General features: G+C 41.4%; 1 protein-coding gene across 3 annotated transcripts in view; it reads right to left on the bottom strand.

Moving 5' to 3' along the window:
• Window positions 1–1,270: 1,270 nt before the first annotated feature.
• The window catches only part of LOC129039041 (uncharacterized), a 29,739-nt gene continuing 9,734 nt past the window's right edge, over window positions 1,271–21,275 (bottom strand). The window contains exons 2-3 of one of the 3 annotated variants that reach the window (XR_010126704.1): window positions 11,366–12,502; window positions 8,453–9,276 (exon numbers count right to left, since the gene is read on the bottom strand). Coding sequence is in view for 2 of the 3 variants with exons in the window: in XM_063666184.1 (XP_063522254.1) it covers window positions 12,339–12,502 (164 nt within the window). In the remaining variant the exon portion in view is untranslated. Of the gene's footprint in view, window positions 1,995–8,452; window positions 12,503–21,275 lie in introns of those variants that run through there. The other 2 variants (XM_054492589.2, XM_063666184.1) reach the window with 2 other exon arrangements.

The following is a 21,275-nucleotide window of genomic DNA, read 5'->3' as shown; positions in this document are numbered from 1 at the left end:
CGAGTAAGTGAATTTAGCAAGATTTCTGGATATAGACTCAATATATAAAAGTCTATTGCATTTCTTCTTCTTCTTTTTTTTTTTTTTTTTTTTTCCTGGAGATGGAGTCTCACTCTGTTGCCCAGGCTGGAATGCAATGGCATGATCTTGGCTTACTGCAATCACTGCTTCCCAGGTTCAAGTGATTCTACTGCCTCAGCCTCCCAAGTAGCTGGGACTACAGGTGCATGCTACCATGCTCGGCTAATTTTTGTATTTTTAGTAGAAATGGAGTTTTGCCATGTTCACCAGGCTGGTCTCGAACACCTGACTTCAGGTGATCCACCCACCTTGGCCTCCCAAAGTGCTGAGATTACAGGCATGAGCCACTGCCCAGCCAAAAATCTACTGCATTTCAATAAAACAGTGATAAAAAATTAGACAATAACATTTTAAAAATAATTTCTGGCCAGGCACGGTGGCTCACGCCTGTAATCCCAGCACTTTGGGAGGCCGAGGTGGGCAGATCACCTGAGGTCAGGAGTTCAAGACCAGCCTGGCCAACATGGTGAAACCCCATCTCTACTGAAAATACAAAAATTAGCTGGGCGTAGTGGTGCATGCCTATAATCCCAGCTACAAAGGAGGCTGAGACAGAATCACTGGAACTCAGGAGGCGAAGGTTGCAGTGAGCCCAAGATCACACCACTGCACTCCAGCCTGGGCAATAGAGCAAGACTCCCTCTCAAAAATAAAAAAATTAAAAAATAATTTCATGGCCGGGCATGGTGGCTCATGCCTGTAATCCCAGCACTTTGGGAGGCCGAGGTGAGACCTCCTCCTCACTTGAGGTCAGGAGTTCGAGACCAGCCTGGCCAACATGGTGAAACCCCATCTGTACTAAAAATACAAAAATTAGCTGGGCATGGTGGCACGTGCCTGTAATCCCAGCTACCTCGGAGGCTGAGGCAAAAGAATCGCTTGAACCCGGGAGGTGGAGGTTGCAGTGAGCCGAGATCGCACCACTGCATTCCAGCCTGGGTAACACAGCAAGACTCCGTCTCAAAAAAAAAAATTTCATTTAAAACAGCATCTAAACGTCAAATACCTAGGAATAAATCTAACAAGATATGCAAGACCTGTATAAACTACAGAACTGTAAAACTGTAATGACAGAAATTAAAGACCTAAAGGAATGGATGGACATAACATTTTTATAAATTGGAAGTTAACAAGAGGTAAATTTTCCACAAATCTATCTTTAGACCGAATGAAATTCCAATCAAACTTACAGAAAGATTTTTATGGAAATTAACAAGCTGACTCTAAACTGTATATGGAAATGCAAAGGACCAAAATAGTCCTTTTGCTCTGATCAAAGCAAATTGGATCACATCTGATCTGCAAATTGGAACTGATCAAGCATATTGGATAACTTTCTTTGCCAGATATCAAGACTTATCATGACATTACAATAATTAAGGCAGGGTGGTATTGACAAATAGATCAAAGGGACAGAATATAAAGTTCAGGAACAGATCTTCATGTAATCTGTGTACAACAAAGATTTAAAACAACGCAGTCCGGGCATGGCAGCTCACACCTGTAATCCCAGCACTTTGGGAGGCCGAGGCAGGTGGATCACTTGAGTCCAGGAGTTCGAGACCCGCCTGGCCAACATGGCGAAACTCTGTCTCTACTAAAAATACAAAATTTGCTGGAGTGGTGGCACACGCCTGTAGTCTCAGCTACTCGGAAGACTAAGGCACGAGAATCGCTTGAACTTGGGAGGTGCAGGTTGTAGTGAGCTGATATCACGCCACTGCACCCAGCCTGGGTGACAGAGTGAGACCCTATCTCAAAATAAATAAATAAATAAAATTAAAATAAAACAAAGGTAGCACTGCAGAGAAATAGGTAAAGGACAATGCTATAGGCAGGTTCCCAGGAAACAGGCTTCAAGATGGAGATTCACATGCGGGTGTTTTATGGGGGAGTGCTTTCAGGAACAACACCTGTAAGGAAATAAAGCAAGCACAATTGAGCAAAAGGAGAGATTTAACTGTAATGCAGTTGCAACAGAGGTCTCAGCCAATTCCAATGGCCTTTTAGAGAGACTGCAGTTTGAGGCAAGGGGACCATCCTTGGCTTGTGTACCCCTATGCTAGCCAGTCATTAGATGCAAACAACGGAATCTAACCTTAGATGATGCAGCTCCCTTCCACTAAGGAAAATTCCTAGGGAAAGACTCAGTTATAAGCTATCAGCAGGCAACACTTCCAGTAGTTGCAGGAGTGGGTATCTTGGTCCTGAAACAGGGATCTGGAAAGCTCACCACAGCCAACAACAGAGTGTACCCCTTGCACCACTCAGATCCTTACTTTATATAATAAGTTTAATCTATCTGGAAGCCATTCCTCTAGGATTCTGATTCATCTTTTTTTCTAGAGAAACTTACTATAAGAGAAAGGTTAAATGGAATTAACTACTGACCTTACTTCTGCAGCTGATTTTGTGACCACAACTGATACACATCATCTATCTCTTCTATTGCCACTATAGATTCTCTTCGTCCTTGGCTAACATCTACACTAGTCTGCATAGCTCACCTGATGGAGTGATCCAGACTGTCATTTCTGGAGGGTCAAGCCCCTGGTCACCATGTCTCTCCAAGGCAAGCCAGGGTTCCTACATTTGTCCATTTGCCATCAAAATTGAGCATAGGAATACCAAGACCTAAATGGATACCAAGACTGAGGAATGCTAAGCATATTACTAATTGCTCCACTGTGCATCCACCATAGAAGATGCATTAAACAACCAAGAAGACAGATAACCTGGCCAGTTCACACCAGCCAACCTTTGTCATAAGCCATCAGTTTTGGACAACACAAATGAACTGGTCACAGTGGCAGAGACGAAAGCCATTCATGGGTCCCATAGCATTGGCTCTCACTTTCCAAGCTACTGCCACTCAACTCTGCCGACCTGTCAGCAGCAGAGACCAGTGCTGAGCCCCTGATATGACACCGTACCTTGAGGAAAACAATCAGCGAGTTGGTGGCAAGTTGATTTCATTGAGCCATCTCCATCTGTTAGGGGCAGTAATGCATCTTGACTGGAATCAGCATGTATTCTGGGTATGTGCTTACCTTTCTGACCACAGGACCTCAGCTAGCATGAGTGTCCAAGGGCCTAGAGAGTTTTTGATCCTTAGCAACACAAGATTTTACACAATGTCTCATTAGACCAAGGCCCATTTTACAAAAAGAAGATGTATTAGCTTGGTACAAAGGTAATTACGGTTTTTGCCATTACTTTCAATGGAAAAAAACATAATTACCTTTGCCCCAACCTAATGGTAATGGGTACATGACCATGGGATCCACTAGGCCTACCACATGCTGCACCACCCAGAAGCTGCTGGTCTTTTCAAGGTATAGCTGAGGTGCCATCTTGGAGACCATACTCTGTGATGATGAGGTGCTATCCTCCAGGACACATTAAATACCCTAAATAAATGATCATTATTAGTGCCATATTCCCAACAGGTATTATACATGGGTTCAGAAACCAAGGGTTGGAAATACGAGTAACCCCCTTATCACCATTGCTCCCAGTTATCCACTCAGGGGCTGTGTACTTCCCAGCCCCACAACTCTGGGCTCTGCTTGTCTAGAGGTCCTGGTTCCCAAAGGGAACCAATATGATGAGTACTATTAATTTTGCTGCCCTGCTACTTCAGGCAATAAGAAGAATCACCATTCTGAAAGAAGTAAGTGATCCTTATCATTAGGAGGCAGTGGGGCTGCCGCCCTTATCTGCAGCATTGCCTGTTCCTACTTTGGCCTGAACTCAGCTGGCAGCCTTGTGAGGTACTCAATAAATGAGTCAGAGCAGTATCCCCAAGTATGAGATACGCTTTGTTTTTTCCGTTGTTGTTATTGTTGTCGTTTTTTGTTTGTTTGTTTTTGAGACAGGGTCTTACTCTGTCAACCAGGCTGGAGTGCCATGGCACAATCATGGCTCACTGCAGCCTTGATCTTGCAGGCTCAAGCAATCCTCTCACCTCCGCCTCCCAAGTAGCTGGGACTACAGGTGCAAGCCACAACTCCCAGCTAATTTTTGTATTTTTTGTAGAGACAGGGTCTCACCATGTTACCCAGGCTGTTCTCAAACTCCTGGGCTCAAGCAATCTGCCCACCTCAGCCTCCCAAAGTGTTGGGGTTACATGTGTGAGCCACTGTGCCCAGCCTCTCCTCTGCCTTGGAGGAGATGACCTGTCATACCATAGACCCTGGAATCCCTAAAACCATCAGTGATATGTTGGGTCCCTAAATCTTTGTGTGGTTTATTCAGCTTCTTAGTGTTCCTGTGTCTTACAAAGACCTTAAATATATCTGCCATTTCTTGCTCATCTAATTCAGTGATCATAGTGTCGTTGATAGAGTGAACTAATGTGGTATTCTACAGAATGTCCAGGTGGTCCAGATCACTTCAAACTATGACACAGGGCGAAAGTTACCATAGCCTCAGAACAAGATAGTAAATGTATCATCTTGTCCATCCCATGAACATGCAAACTAGTTTCTAGTCCTCTGGAAAAATACATTTAGATCAAATGGCTTCATAGTGTATAACTGAAGCTATGTTAATCTGCTTAAACAAAGATTCCACATCTGGTAGAGCATCTGTAACTGGGCAACTAACTACTTGTGGAACTTGCAGTAGAACACAGTTATCCTACAGGATTGACTTGGTGTTTATATAGGCCAGACTGCTGAATTATATGGAGATAAGATGGGGTTCACCACCCATGCATCCCTTACCATCTTTAAGGCTGGTATTAATTTTTGCCATTCCTCCCAGGATCTGATATTGATTTTTTATTTACTGTTTTGGCCAGAATGGGGTATGTTGCAGAAATTTCTACATAACCTACGCCACTAGGATAGCTCTTACCCCACAGTTCAAGGAAACAACGTGGGTGTTCTGTCAACTATAAAGTGGGTTCCAATTACATAGCAGAAGCTGAGTGAAATGACCACAGGCTGGGTATGTGAACTGGCCCTGGGCCAGGACTCCATTTATTATCTGACTCCCTTAAGCCCCAGGGGCCATGATGATGCTTCGGGTTCCCAGGTATCAATGACAACTTGAGATTTGTGTCCAACAGTCTTCAAAATACTGGGTATTCCTCTTTCACCAATGTATGGCTACCGTAGTAAATGACTGTAGTTCCTCTGGGGAATGACTGGGGGAAGTCGTGACTGATATGACTTCTATGGTGTTGCAGGGTCATTCTTGCTGTTAACCTGGCCTCTCATTCAGTCAGTAGATTCTGGGTCTGAAAACAGGCTCATATTTGGGAACTGGGCAAGAAGTTGTGATTTTTTTAAATATTGGGTCAATGGCACTAGCCTTTTCATTTTTTCATTATCTATCTTTGATTTCTTTTGATTGTACAGATTGAGTAATACATTTGTTTTACTTGACATAATTCACAGGTTTATAGATTGAGCAATACTTTTTTTTGCTGTCCATCTACTTTCCCCTAGGGAATCCATATTTTATTAATCTTCCCCACAGCTCTCTCCAGATGATCCTCCTCTCCTCACCACTGCCACCCTAACCTCGCTGCTCATTACGATAATTGCACTCACCTTATTTCTGAAGGCTAAGTGCATGCCCTCTATTATTACAAGACCTTTCATCCCCATTACTGTCAGGCAGCTCAGTTTTGCAACAGCATGTTTTGCCCTCAGCTCTGGAGTACAGAGCGACCACTGAGTTTCCAATGACACCAGTGTCATCACTGGCACTCTTTATTGTTTTGGTAAATGGAATGCCTTACAGGCATTTCTGTGGGACACAGTCAACTGATAGGTTTTCTGGACACACATAGACCATCCACTCTGGCATGCCCTCTTCTCAAAATAATCCACTATATTGGAAGTCAGGAAAACAGCTATATTTGGGGAAGAGAGAAAGATAGTAACTGGGAGAGAGAATAGGGGTTTTCTGGAGTGCTGGTAATGTTCTATTTCTTGACCTGGATTGTGAAAATCCAATAAGCTATATAATTATTTGTGTACCTCATTCTATGTCTGTTAGACTTCAATTAAAAACAAAAGTTTTTTTCTTTTTAAGAGAACTACGATAAATGGAAAAATAATGCCAAGAGGAACACTTTATAGGTTAGAACCAAGAGAAAGCATGTTCTCCCCGGGTTGTTCACGTTGATACCTCTTTACTGCACAGTATGATTTGTCACTCAATAAAGAACATGCCCTGTTAATGAAAATAATTTTTTTTTAATTCAAGGGAGCAAATAAGATGGCCTTCCTTGAAACACTCCTCCCTTTGCTTCCATGAAACTGTACCCACCTAGTTCTACTCCTACATTTGTGACCAGCCCTTCTGTCTCCATTTCTTCCTCTTCCCTTTAAATACAGATGAGAAATACTGAGTGGAGAAGAAACCACAACTCAATCACTCAACATGACACCCTGAGCAAATTATATCCATGTGAGGAATCACGTCTTAACTATGGAGTCCAGATAGTGATACTCACTTTACTTCCTAACAGGGTTATGGATAGATTCAAGGGAGAAAGTGGGCATGAACCATTTTGAAAACTGCAGCATAGGAATGAAAGACATTCCTCCAATATTCTATCCTCAGCAGTAGCCTTTTCTTTTCTGTAATATCTTCCTCCTGGGACAGTTTCACCTACTGTCATGGCTTTAACTATCATCTGTTTGATTATTATTTAAGGAGATAAAAAGATTAAAGCTATAATATAGGCAGAGCAAAACAGGAATATAATATATAATTATATTTGCCCTCAATGTCAGTCTTCCTGGACTTTGGGAACAAGGCTGGTAGCTTATTTTCCCACATGGTAAAAACTGCCTTTTACCTTTTGCTGTTAATGTCCTTCTGGTGTCATTCCTTTTCTCTATCTCATGATTCGGGGCATTCTTTTTTTTTCATACTCTTGGTTTTTCACACTCTCTCTGACTACTTCCTTTCCACTTCTACCCTAGGACAGCAGTTCTCAGACTTTAGCATATAAGAATTTACAGAGGAAAACATTATGCTTAGTGAAAGATGCCACAAAGGACTGCATGGTGTATGATTCCATTTTCTATGAAATGTCTGGAATAGGCAAATCTGTAGAGATAGAAAGCAGATTAGGTGTTGCCTGGGGATGGGGATGGTGGTATGGGGGATGAGGAATACTGACAGCAGGAATGAGGTTGCTTTTTGTGGTGATGTTTGCACAACTCTGAAATACTAAAAACCACTAAAGTGCACATTTTAAACAGGCGACGTACATCTCACAGTTGTTAGGGAAAAAAAAAAAAAAAAAAAGAATCACAGGAAGGGCTTGTTACACAGATTCCTGGGCCTCACTCCAAGAGTTTCTGATTCAGAAAGTAGTAGATCTCTATTTAGAGTTTCTGATTTAGCAGAAGCTTGCATTTCCAACAAGTTCCTAAGTGATGCTGATGCTGCTGGTCCAGGACCACACTGTGAGGACCACCACACTGGAGTAGCACTGTCCAACAGAAAGGTAACACAAGCCACATGTAGAATTAAACATCTTTTCTAGGAGCCACATAAAAATATAAAAAGAAACAAGTAGACCGAGCGTGGTAGCTCCTGCCTGTAATCCCAGCACTCTGAGAGGCCAGGGTAAGAGGATCACTTGAGGTCAAGAGTTTGTGACCAGCGTAGGCAACATAGCAAGACTTTATCTCTACATAAAATTTTTAAAAAAATTATCCAGAAGTGGTGGTGCACACCTGTAGCCCCAGCTACTTTGGAGACTGAGGTGGGAAGATCACTGGAGCCCAGGAGGTCAAGGCTGCAGTGAGCTATGATTGTGCCACTGTACTTAAGCTGGGAGGCCCAATGAGACCCTGTATCTTAAAAGAAAAAAAATAAAATTAATTTAATATGCTTTAACAGAATATATCAAAAATATTTTTAACAGGTCAGGCACGGTGGCTTACACCTATAATCCCAGCACTTTGGGAGGCCGAGGTGGGCGGATCACTGAGGTCAGGAGTTCAAGACCAGCTTGGCCAACATGGTGAAACCCCATCTCTACTAAAAATACAAACATTAGCTGGGTCTGCTGGTGCATTCCTGTAGTCCCAGTTACTCGGGAGGCTGAGGCAGGAGAATCACATGAGCCTGGGAGGCGGAGGTTGCAGTGAGCCAAGATCGCACCACTGCACTCAAGCCTGGGCAACAGAGCGAGATTCTGTCTCAAAAAAAATATATATATATATATACATATATATATGTATATATATATTTAAATGGATAGTCAATATGATATACTTATTAATGAGATATTTTATACTCTATTATTTACACAAAGTCTTTGAAATCTGGTGCATACAGCACTATACTAAGACCACATTTCAAGTGCTCAATAGCCACAGTTGGTGGCTAGTGGCTACTGTACTGTAATGTACTAGAGTATTCTCATATTTTCCTTTCTTGAAATGGGCTGGGGTTGGTTAAACCTCATCTGTATAATGGTGTAATCACCATAATATTCTATATCTCATGAGATTGCTGAAGACGTGAATTAGTTAATAGATGTAAAAATGCTTAGAATAGTTTCAGGCACATAATAAACAGCATTATCTATTATTATTTCTCTAATAATAGTTATCAAATGAAAGAAAACAATATCTGGTTTGGTGAATTTTGAATAAAATTAAAAAGAAAGACATGTTAGCTATTTCAAGTTCTGACCTAAATCAATGAAATAAAATAATGATAGATTTTAACCTGCTTGTATCAGATTGAATGCTTTTGGCTGCAAGAAACAGAAAAATCAATTCAATCAGATTTAATAATGAAATTAAAAGCTCATGTAATTGGGGTACAGAGGGAAAGTACATTTCAGTTTTGGTTGACACAGTTCAAACAATAATGTCATCAAAAGGTGTCAGGCTCTTTCTGTCTCCTTACTCTGAACTCCAGTATTGTTCTTTTCATCCTACAGCTGGTATTCCTCTTGGTTTGAGGATGGCTATTAGTTACAATTAGGATAGATGCTTCTTAATTTTCATCTGGCAGGAGACACAGAGAGAACGATTCTCCTCCAGTGACTGAACAAAATCCTTTTCTTCAGTATCACAGGGGCTACCTGGTAAGGCCAGATGCAGCGGTTCATGGCTGTAATCTTAGCAGTTTGCAAGGCCGAGGCAGGAGAACCCCTTGAGCCCAGGAGTTGGAGACCAGCCTGGGCAACACAGTGAGACCTCATCTCTACAAGAAAATTTAAAAATTAGCTGGGCTTGGTGGTGTATGCCTGTGGTCCTAGCTACTTGGGAGGCTGCGATGGGAGGATTACTTGGGCCTGAGAGGTTAAGCCTGCAGTGAGCCATGATCACATCAATGCACTCCAGCCTGGGTGACATAGCAAGACCCTGTCTCAACAAGTAAAAATAAAAATAAAAAAAATAATAATAATAGGGGCTATCTGGGGTGCTGGTGATGTTCTATTTCTTGACCTGGGCTTGCTTTGTGAAAATCCAAGAAGCTGCATAATGATTATTTGTACACTTTACTGTATATATGTTAGACTTCAATTAAAAACAAAAGGTTGATCAGGTGCGGTGGCTCACGCCTGTTATCCTAGCACTTTGGGAGGCCGAGTCGGGTGAATCATTTGAGGTCAGGAGTTTAAGATCAGCCTGGCCAACATGGTGAAACTCTGTCTCTACTAAAAATATAAAAATTAGCCAGGTGGTAGGGGTGCATGCCTGTAATCCCAGCTACTTGGGAGGCTGAGGCAGGAGAATCACTTGAGCCTCGGAGGTGGAGGTGGATGTGAGCCGAAATCGTGCCACTGCACTCCAGTCTGGGCGACAGAGTGAGATCCTGTTTTAAGGAAACAATTATAAATGGGGGGGAAAAAAAACGAGTAGGAGGAACACTTTTGTTTTGTTTTGTTTTTTTGAGACAGGGTCTCACTCTCGTCGTCCAGGCTGGAGTACAGTGGCATAATCTCTGCTCACTGCAGCCTTGACTTCCCAAATTCAGGTGATCCTCCCACCTCAGCCTCCCCAGTATCTGGGAGTACAGGCACATGCCACCATACCTGGCTAATGTTTTGTCTTTTTAGTAAAGGTGAGGTTTCACCATATTGCCCAGGCTGGTCTCAAACTCCTGGACTCAAGCGATCAGCCCACCTCAGCCTCCTGAAGAGCTAGGATAACAGGCGTGAGCCACAGCGCCCAGCCAAGAGGAACACTTTCGGTTAGGAGCAAGATGAAGAGTGTTCTCTTCTTAGCAATATATAATATTCTTTTGCTTTTTAAAAAAAGTATGCAAAAATATAATATACAGCTAATCTGTGTCATGTATATGCTAGTTAATTCATATCCCCTGTTGTATACTGTTTTATTTTGTAAATATTTGTTTTGCAAATACCACTATTTATCCATTCTTCTGTTTCTAGACATTAAAGACTTTCTTTTTTTTTTTTTTTGAGACAGAGTCTCGTGCTTTCGGCCAGGCTGGAGTGCAGTGGCATAATCTTGCCTCACTGCAACCTCCGTCTCCCAAGCTCAAGCAATTCTCCTGCCTCAGCCTCCCGAGTAGCTGGGATTACAAGCATGTGCCACCACGCCCGGCTAATTTTTGTATTTTTAGTAGAGATGGGGTTTCATCATGTTGGCCAGGCTGGTCTCGAACTCCTGACCTCAGGTAATCTGCCTGCCTTGGCCTCCCAAAGTGTTGGGATTACAGGCGTGAGCCACTGCACCTGGCCTTTCATATTTTTCTTATTAGAAGCAACACCACTATGAATATGCTTGTACATGTCTCCATGAATAGATATGGTAGAACTATTTTTTTTCTTTTTTTGAGAAGGAGTTTCACTCTTGTTGCCCAGGCTGAAGTGCAATGGTGTGATCTCGGCTCACCCCACAACCTCCACCTCCTGGGTTCAAGTGATTCTCTGGCCTCAGCCTCCCGAGTAGCTGGGATTACAGGCATGCACCACCACGCCCAGCTAATTTTGTATTTTTAGTAGAGATGGGGTTTCTCCATGTTGGTCAGGCTGGTCTCGAACTCCCGACCTCAGGTGATCCACCTGCCTCAGCCTCCCATAGTGCTGGGATTACAGGTGTGAGCCACTGTGCCCAGCTGGGAGAACTATTTCTAAGGTTACATCTAGGAGTTACACCTAGGAGTGAAATTTCTGGGTCCTGGCACATGCCATCTTCAACTTCATTAGATATGTCAAATTATTCTCCAAAGTAATTTATCTATTAAGATTAGGTTTAGTTGCAAGTGCTATTAAGCCCAAAATAACAGCAGGTTTAAAAATAGCAGAACATTTCTCACTTACATAAAATAAATCCAGAGCTAGGCAGTGAAAGGGTGGAGTGGTGGCTTCACAAAATCGTCAGGGATACAGGAGACTTCCGTCCTGCTGCTCCACCATTTTTAGCATGTGGCCTTCATCTTGTAGTGCAATATGGATGTTCAAACTTCACTCATCACATACGCATTCCAGCCAGCAAGAAGGGAGAAGAGGAGAAGAAAGACTTCCAAGTATATACTGTTGGCCAGCACTTAGTCACCTGATCACATAGCTGCAAGAAACTGGGATGTGTCATCTTTATTCTGGGTGGCTAAATGCTCCACAAAAAATAGTGGATTCTATTACTAAGGAAGAAAGGGAGAACTGATATTGGAAGTAAATGAGCAGTCTCTGAAACACTGATTATACTATCGTACTATACATGTCTACTAGCAGTGTTGAAGAGTTAAGTTGCTCCACAAACGTAACAACAGGAGGGATCAAACTTTACTTTTTTGCAATCTGATTGGTATTAAATGGTTTCTCACTTCTTCATTTAATACATTTTTATTTAGGTTCTACTATTTGCCAGTTACTGCTAAAGGTGGTGGGGAAACAGCAGTGAGCAAATCAAAGTGCTAAATTCACAGAGCTTACATTCTAGTGGAGAAGCCAATAAATAAATAAACAAGTATACATGTATGGGTGTACATATAAGTTGCATGTTGATAGTTGCTGCTATGGAGAAAGGTGGAATACAGGTCAAGTTGCTATTTTATACAGGTTGGTTGGAAAAGACCTCATTGACAAAAGACATTGACGCTGAAACCTGAAGTGAGGTAGTGAGCCATGGGAATGAATATGCTAGGGGAGGGCACTCTGTCTCTACTAAAAATACAAAAAAAAAAAAAAAAAAATCAGCCGGCGTGGTGGCACAGGAAGAGCAGTGGGAAGAGCAAAGAGGCCAAAGCAATTATAGTGGAGTGAGTGAGAAAGAGAGTGGTAGGATCTGAGGATGTTAGCAGATGTGACCTGGGCAGAGACCCGACATGTTTCTGTGGTCAGGCTTGTGCTCCTGCGCTGCTGCCGTCACCATAAGAAAACCATGCTCCAGTGAGCCACTGCCCTTCCCACCTGGACTCCAGAGTGTTCCACAGTTGAAGCACAGGGATCTTAGCTGATCTGCAGGAGCAAGAAATAAATGCTTATTGCTGTATGCCACTGAGATTGTGTGTGTTCGTTGTGCAGCATTTTTGTAGCCATAACTAACTGGTACACTTCTATATCCACCTCCATCCCCAGCTTCTCAGTTTCCCTTTTTGTTGAGACAAAGTCTCGCTCTGTCGCCCAGGCTGGAGTGCGGTGGCGTGATCTTGGCTCACTGCAACCTCCGCCTCCCGGGTTCAAGCAATGCTCCTGCCTCAGCCTCCTGAGTAGCTGGGATTACGGGAACGCACCACCACGCCTGGCTAATTTTTTGTATTTTTAGTAGAGACGGGGTTTCACCATGTTGCCCAGGCTGGTCTTGAACTCCTGAGCTCAGGTGATCTGCCCGCCTTGGCCTCCCAAAGTGCCGGGATTATAGGCATGAGCCACTGTGTCTGACCTCCCTTCTTTTTTCTAAGTGGAATGATTAATTCACTTATTTATAATTTTCAATTTTTTTTTTTAATATCAAAAGTACTTTTTTTTGAGATGGAGTCTCCCTCTGTTGCCCAGGCTGGAATGCAGTGGCACGATCTTGGCTGACTGCAACCTCTGCCTCCCGGGTTCAAATGATTGTCGTGCCTCAGCCTCCCAAATAGCTGGGATACAGACACGTGCCACCACGTCGGCTGATTTTTCTTTTTTTTTTTTTTTTTTTGGTATTTTTAGTAGGAGACAGGGTTTCACCATGTTGGCTAAGGTGGTCTCGAACTCTTGACCTCAGGTGATCCACCAGCCTCAGCCTCCCAAAGTGCTGGGATTACAGGTGTGAGCTACCACGCCTGGTCTCAAAAGTTCATTTATTATTTTTTTCCTCTGAGAATTGTTTTGGTTACACAAGACAGCTTTTGATATATAAAGTGCCCATTGCCATTCTTCTATAATTAAAAAAAATAGGATCAGAAAAGATAACTATTGGGTGTTGGGCTTAATACCTGGGTGATGAAATAATCTGTACAACAAACCCCTGTGAGACAAGTTTACCCATGGAACAAACCTGCACATGCACCCCAAACCTAAAAGTTAAAAGAAAATAATTGCAGTTTATATTTCTTCTATCTCAAGATAATTTTTATTTTGCAATCTTTTAATAGTAATTCTAATTTCATTGTGGCTAGAGAACATGTACTCTAACATTTCTTCTTTTTGAAGTTTACTGTTTTAAAATTTTCTTTGTAAACAAGCATATAATTGATTTTTGTGAATGTTCCTTGGACAAGAATAGTTGTATTTTCTATTATAAGATACTAAGTTCTATTTAAAACTATTATATCAAGCTCATTGAGGGTTGAATTAAAATCCTCCATAGCCTTGTTATTATTATTAGTCATTTGGTACATCAAAGTTTAGAAACACATATTAAAGCCTCTTAATAAAATTATAGTTTTATGAAAATCTCCTTGTATTTTTAAAAAGGTTTTGCCTCATGTAGTTTGCTACTAAACTGCTTGATGTATAGAGATTTATAACAATTATATATATATATATATTTTGAGTCGGAGTTTCACTCTTGTTGCCCAGGCTGGAGTGCAATAGCGTGATCTTGGCTCACTGAAACCTCCACCTCCTGGGTTCAAGAGATTCTCTGGCCTGAGCCTCCCAAGTAGCTGGGATCACAGGCGCGTGCCACCACGCCTGGCTAATTTTTGTATTTTTAGTAGAGACGGGGTTTCTCCATGTTGGCCAGGCTGGTCTCCAACTCCTGACCTCAGGTGATCTGCCCACCTTGGCCTTCCAAAGTGCTGGGATTACAGGTGTGAACCACCATGGCTGGCCCAATTATATCTTCTTCATTTGGCTTTTTATCATTATAAAACAGTATTTTGGAACATACATTTCTCCTTTATTTTTCATTCTAATCCACCATTGCCTGATGGATCTCAATGGCCTACTCTGCACAGATGGTGACAGAATCCACATAATATCAGTTAGTATGGGCTGGGTTATGCTACAGTAACAATGATCCCCCAAATCAGTGGCTTACAGCAACAAAGATTTATTTCTCCTCACACTACACAGGCCACTGCGGGTCTCAGCTACAATCAGTGGCACAGTTTTTTTCTGGAACACTGTTGGTCATCTTGGCAGAGGAACAGAGAGCATAAAAACTTCAGCTAGAACTAATACACATTAGTTTCATTTACATTTCTCTGGTCAAAATTAGTGTTCACATGATCTTGCTTCACTAGAGCAAGAGAGTAAAATCCTTTTACAAGGTAAGACACTGAATATTTATGAGTTATACAGTTTAGATACACACACTGATTGTGCAGACATTAGAAAAATCATAGTCATATATAGTGGCATTCAATAGCTTGAAGAAAGTAAACCAAGACCAAAAAAAAAAAAAAACAACAACAACAAACAAAAACAAAACAAAACAAAGCAAAACCACCAAAACCCAGAATAGCTGACTCCTGCTATCAGTGGAGTTAAACGGCTTCTCCTGGAGCTACTTTTCTCCTTCTACACCAAGGTCTACTGCCCGGGGCCCTTCAGGTAGCATTAGACTGAACATTCTTCTCCCCAGATTAGACAGAAGCAGCACTCTTCTGAGACTGCTGGCTCTTTGATCCTTCTCTGACGTAGTACTGTCAGCTTACAGATGTGTCCCTTTGTCTATATCATAATATTTTACATCATCCTCTCAAGAACCCAAGCTTCAGGCTGGGCATGATGGCTCATGCCTATCATCTCAGCACTTTGGGAGGCAGAGGCAGGAGGATTGCTTGAGCCCAGGAGTTCCAGACCAGCCTGGGCAACAGAACAAGACCTCATCTCTACAAATAATAATTTAAAAGAAATTAGCTGGGCACAGTGGTGCATGCCTGCAGTCCCAGCTACTCGGGAGGCTGAGGCAGGAGGATTGCTTGAGCCCAGAGGGTTGAGGTTGCAGTGAGCTGTGATTGCAATACTGCACTCTGACCTGGGTGACACAGTGAGACCCCGTCTCAAAACAAAACCCAAAACCTTAGATTAAGATCCCTTTCAGGATCAAGCCTTTGCCTTAAAGAGAGAGGTAGTCAAGGGTGTTTGTCTACAAAACACTCTAACTCAACCTTCAGTTCTTCATCATTTCGTGTTGGCTTCTTTCTCTCAGTCGAGAATTTCTCTAAAACTCATCCTAGTCCTACACATCTCTGCCATTCACTACCACTAGTGTGTCTGGAGGTATCATCTGTCTTGCAGCACGATCACCATTATTTCCTTTACCATCCCTGTGGTAATCATAGCTGCTGCTCACCCTTATCTGGTTCTGTTTCTCTTTTGAACACATGGTAGGACTGCACTTTCTGGCTTCCTTAGGGTTGGTTCTGTGTTGAGTTTTGACAGGAATTGTGAGAAGTGATGTCTGTCTTTTCTGGACTATTGCTAGTGTGAGATCCTCTAGAGTTCTCTCTTTCCCTTTTGGAAAAATATATTGATGTTTTTGGGGTTTTTACTGTTGCATAACCTAGCCTATCCTGACTGAAACATATCCTTTTAAAGTATTCAAAATGTACATGACAAATAAAAGACACCTATAACCTTTGCTATGTCTTTAGACACCTAAAGAGTACAAAATGCTCTACAACACTTGAGGTACAAATGTACTCACCGCACTCTTATCTGGCTAAGTCAAAATTAGATTGGCTCAAGCACCAGATGCCATTTAAGTAGGAAGTTCAGAAGCATTCTATTAGGCGATTGCCACTTACCCTACATGATTTTTCTGTGTAGTCCACACACCTTCCGCATCAGAATCACCTGGGGTATTTGTTAAAATCACAGGCTCTCCTGCTACCTCTTAAATGAGAACATCTGGCAGCAGGAATCAACATGCCCCCCAAGTCATTCTTATGCATACTTCGCACACGATCTTTCTGTCTGAAATTGTCTTGTCCTACTTTGCGTGTCTGATTCTCATATGAGTTTTAGACCAACACAGTGCAAAAGTACTTTCTGAAATAATAGAAATGTTGTATACATGCACTGTCCAATACAGTAGCTATTGACAATTTTTTTTCTTTTTTTTTTTTGAGATGGGGTCTCCCTCTGTTGGTTGGGCTGGAGTGCGATGGTGAGATCTTGGCTCACTGCAGCCTCAAATTCCTGGGCTCAAGCGATTCTCCCGCCTCAGCCTTCCAAGTAGCATGGACTAGAGGCACACACTACCGTGCCCCGCTATTATTTATTTATTTATTTATGTTTGCAGACGTGGGGTTTCACTATTTTGCCAGGCTTGTCTCAAACTCCTGGGCTCAAACAATCCTACGGCCTCGGCTTCTCAAAGTGCTGGGATTACAGGTGTGAGCCACAGTGTCTGCCCACTACTGACTTCTTGAAATGTGGCCAGTGTGACCACAAAACTGGATGTTTAATTTAAATTAAAATGGCCACATGTGACTAGAGGCTACCATATTGGACAGTGCAGTTCTAGACTGTTAGCTCCTTTAGATCAAAAACAGTATCTTCCATCTCTGTATCCCCTCTGTGCCCGGCACAAAGTAGCCAAGTAAATGAAAATTGAAGTAGGAAATAGCCTAGGCTATTTTTGTTTTTTTTTGGGGTTTTTAAAATTTTTTTTTTGGCTCAGGGTATATTAAGCAATGAAAAACTACAAAATACGACTACAAAAATTATAGTATATTTGAAATGTTTACCTTACATTTACAAAGCAACTTTACTGTCCAATTCTCAAGGTAAGTATAGTATTAAAATATTAAATCATAGACACATTGGTATTGATGACAATGCCTAAGAATAGTCGTAGCTCTCAGTTACCTTTCTGCCTTCAGCTTAGCAAATATAAAAGATGTATTAAGACAACAATGAATCCTGCTTTAGAATCTTCCATGTACCTTCAGTTAAAGAAAGTATGTGGAAATAGATACACTAGTGAATACTACCAGATCATTAATATTTGAAATCAAAAAGAGTTTAAAACAAGGAGTAGGATTTACATTAGATATACAGAGAGCTAATCCTTCAAATTCTGGCCTACTAGAAGAGAATACTGAGCAAGATTGTGGGAAAATGATTTGATGGGAGAACCTGGGACTTGAAGCTTCCCACTTATGCTTGTCAACCATTACTTCACCTATCCATCTCCCTCAGGAAAAAAAAAAAAAAAAAAAGCAAAGTTAAAAGAATGACATGCTGCAGAGTTGCAATAACATTAAAAGACAATTCATTGTTTTAGCTCTATTTGTCCTATGTAAAATGCTGGAAACTCATAAACAAGATATATTCTTATCAGCAGAGAAGGGTGTATAAGTTTTTTCTTTTTTTTTTTTTGAGAAGAGTCTTGCTTTGTCACCCAGGCTGGAATGCAGTGGCACAATCTCAGCTCACTGCATCCTCTGCTTCCCAGGCTCAAGCAATTCTCGTGCCTCAGCCTCCCAAGTAGCTGGGATTACAGGTACACACCACTATGCCTGGCTCATTTTTGTATTTTTAGTAGAGACGGGGTTTCACCATGTTGGCCAGGCTGGTCTCAAACTCTTGGCCTCAAGTTGATGTGCCTGCTTTGGCCTCCCAAAGTCCTGGGATTACAGGTATGAGTCACTGTGCCTGGCCAGGTGTGTAAGTTTTAACTTTTACCTGAAGTGAGGGAAAGGGACTAGGAATAAGATAGTCATCATAAGCATATTTACCATTCATTTTCCTAGTTTTTTCACAAACAACTTGAAGTGGCTAGTGAAATTACAAACAGAATGTAGAAAATTATAGATAAACCGGCTGGGTGTGGTGGCTCATGCCTATAATCCCAGCACTTTGGGAGGCCGAGGCGGGCGGATCATGAGGTCAGGAGTTCAAGACCAGTCTGGCAAACATAGTGAAACCCCGTCTCTACTAAAAATACAAAAAATTAGCCAGGTGTGGTGGTGTGCACCTGTAATTCCAGCTACTTGGGAGGCTGAGGTGGGAGAATTACGTGAACCCGGCAGGTGGAGGTTGCAGTGAGCTGAGATTCGCCATTGCACTCCAGCCAGCCCAGGCAATAGAGCGAGATTCCGTCGCAGAAAAAAAAAAAAAAAAAAAAAAAGAAAGGAAATTATAGATAAACCAGAGAAGGAGAAAACCCAAACTTAAGTACAAGGTTCAGTACCAGTAGAAAACAAATTAGAATGCAGATATACAGACCATAGGTTTCTACTCAGGCACCAAAATGGAGCCACACATTTGACTCAGAGCTTCATGGCAGCTAAGGTGAAAAGGAACACATATCCAGTTACACAATTCATTTGCTGTAAGCAAGACACATCAGTTATTCAAGAGTAGCCAAGCTCTTCATGATACCTGGCTCTGAAAGAAAATTCTCGTGATCAAATGCACAGTAACAACCCTATAGTAAAAGCTATTGGAGCTTAGAAAATGATACCCTAATATATGGCACTTTGAAGTACTAAAGAAGCAGCTTCAAAATCTGACACCCCTTCACCCACATCCCATCTCCAATCTTCTCTCTCCTAAAGCTCAGGATGAGGCTCTTCTCTTTAGTTCCCTTATATACCTATAAATTGGACCCATCAGAGAGGAACACAATTGCCTTTGATCCCCTCCCTGAAATTTCATTAACTAGAGATTAAACCTCACATCAGAGGAAGAGACTGAAAATTAAACACCACACGTAGAGCCCAAACTTTGTCCCAAACTATTGTCCCTTTTCCCTTCCCACTCAATTCCCAGAGAATCATTTACTAACCATTGCCTGAGCATTGGAGCCATTTATTCCTCCTAAAAATAACTTACTGTCCCTTAAAAATACACATCTTCCCCATCTCTCCTTCTCTTATGAAGAAGGGTATATAAGCTTCTGGACCTCGTTGTGTTACTGGATAATCATCCTCCTGTGATTCCCCTGTGCTTATGCACGTTAATAAATTTGTATACCCTTTTCTCCTAATCTGCATACTGTCAGTTCATTTTCAGCACAGCTTCAGAGGGCAGAGGGGAAGCTTTGCCTATTTGCCCACACAATGCACTGGTGGGCTCTGTGGAGTCGTCTCTTCCAGAATTGCTTAACATATGCAGAAGACACAATATTCAAAATACAAGCCATGAAAACACTCCTGGTGGTGGATGAGGAAGGTTTCTGTGTATGTGCTCAGGACAATATGGTCAGGTATGCAGTGTCCTGATGGACCAGCTAATATTGTGTGGCTGACCAAAGGCAGATACATACTGTTTAGAATTCAGTAATCTAATCAGCAGACGGTAGAAGGCTGACAGCCTTTTGTGAAGAGTGAGTCACCCCATTAAGATTCTCACCTAAATAGGAACATTCCTCTCCATATGGTAGTGAATAGAGAGAGCCCCTGCAGGCAATCTAGGATTTTCCTTAAAAAAAAAACTCTTCAAAAATAAGAAAAAAATAAGTGTTCAAGACCATCAAGTTCCATCCAATAGAGCAAGAGGTCTGCAAACTCACAGACAAGTCATGTTTTTCTTTTCTTTAAAAAAAATTCTCATTAGTTACCAATATTTAGAGGTCAACAGATTTCAAATCTGGCAACCGTGGATGCTTATACCACATGGCAACAATCTGCTGGGCTGAGTATAGTGTACTTACCCACCTGCCTGGGCCATTTAGGCATTAGAATGTTCTGTTGGAGAATGATTGAGATTTGGATTGAAATTTTTCAAAGAAGAAATGATCAGTTGCTCACTCTGACTGTAGGAAAATCTAACTAATGCTCCCATGAAATGTATGGCTTTTAGCAAAGTGGCTGGCCAGTAAATCTACCTGGAAGAATTACTTGCAAAACATACCCTTAAGTAAATAAGTTAATGTGGTATTTAGTTACTGGATCTAAGCCAATTAAATTTGAGGACATGTGCCCCCAAAAATCATTTTAGTTTTGGAACAGGTGCTCTTGATCCATTCCTTCTGATAAATGGTGAGCAACAAGATCAGTTATAAAGTTTATTATAATAAAATATCATCAGCATATAGGAAGATAATGGGTTTTTTGACTTCTAAAGCAAGGGAGCATATGTCCAAATAACCTAAAAGTGGTTTCAAATTACTTAGACATAAGTTAAAAACAAGAAGGGCTACAAATATTTTATGCTACTTAAAATACTTTTTGATCCATCTGAACAATTCTATTAATTCTATTGATCTGGACTTTCCAGGTCATATAGAAGTCTTGGTTTTATATGAACCTGGATTCCATATTTGACTCATGCAACTTAACCTGAAACCAGCTCTTATTCACAGAGTCAAAGCATGAGAAATCATCTGAAGCTTCAAACATTCTTTTAAGAACAAAGTTTATTCTTCTAATTATAAAAATTATCATTGTACATTGTCAACAATTTGGAAAATAAAGAAAATTTACATTATTTTTTCCTCAACTATTTATTTTTAAAAATTTCAAAGCAACAGAATACAGACATGCAGGCCAATCCACCCACTTACAAATGCTGAGCCAACAAATTTACTCAGAGCTTCTTGGCAAAGTGAAAAGTGAAAAACAGGCAGTTATATAATTCACATTGCCTATAAAGAGAAAACACATCAGTTACTCAAGTGTAGCCAAATATTTCATGACTTGTGGCTCAGAGAGAAAATTCTCTTGTGTTCATATGAGGAACACAGAGTGATATCACACACAACAACCTGTCAACTATGCCTTCTAGAATTCCTCAGTATAAGGGAAAGGGTACATAGTATGAAGCCTGGGGGTTAAAAGCATGGATTCGAATCCTAGCTTTATCACTTATTAATTGTACCTTGAGTAATTACTTAACCTTTCTATGC

The sequence above is a fragment of the Pongo pygmaeus genome, chromosome 5 (genome assembly GCF_028885625.2).
Source record: "Pongo pygmaeus isolate AG05252 chromosome 5, NHGRI_mPonPyg2-v2.0_pri, whole genome shotgun sequence".
In the NCBI taxonomy this organism is placed as follows: domain Eukaryota; kingdom Metazoa; phylum Chordata; class Mammalia; order Primates; family Hominidae; genus Pongo; species Pongo pygmaeus.
This window is presented reverse-complemented; position numbering and strand designations above follow the sequence as displayed.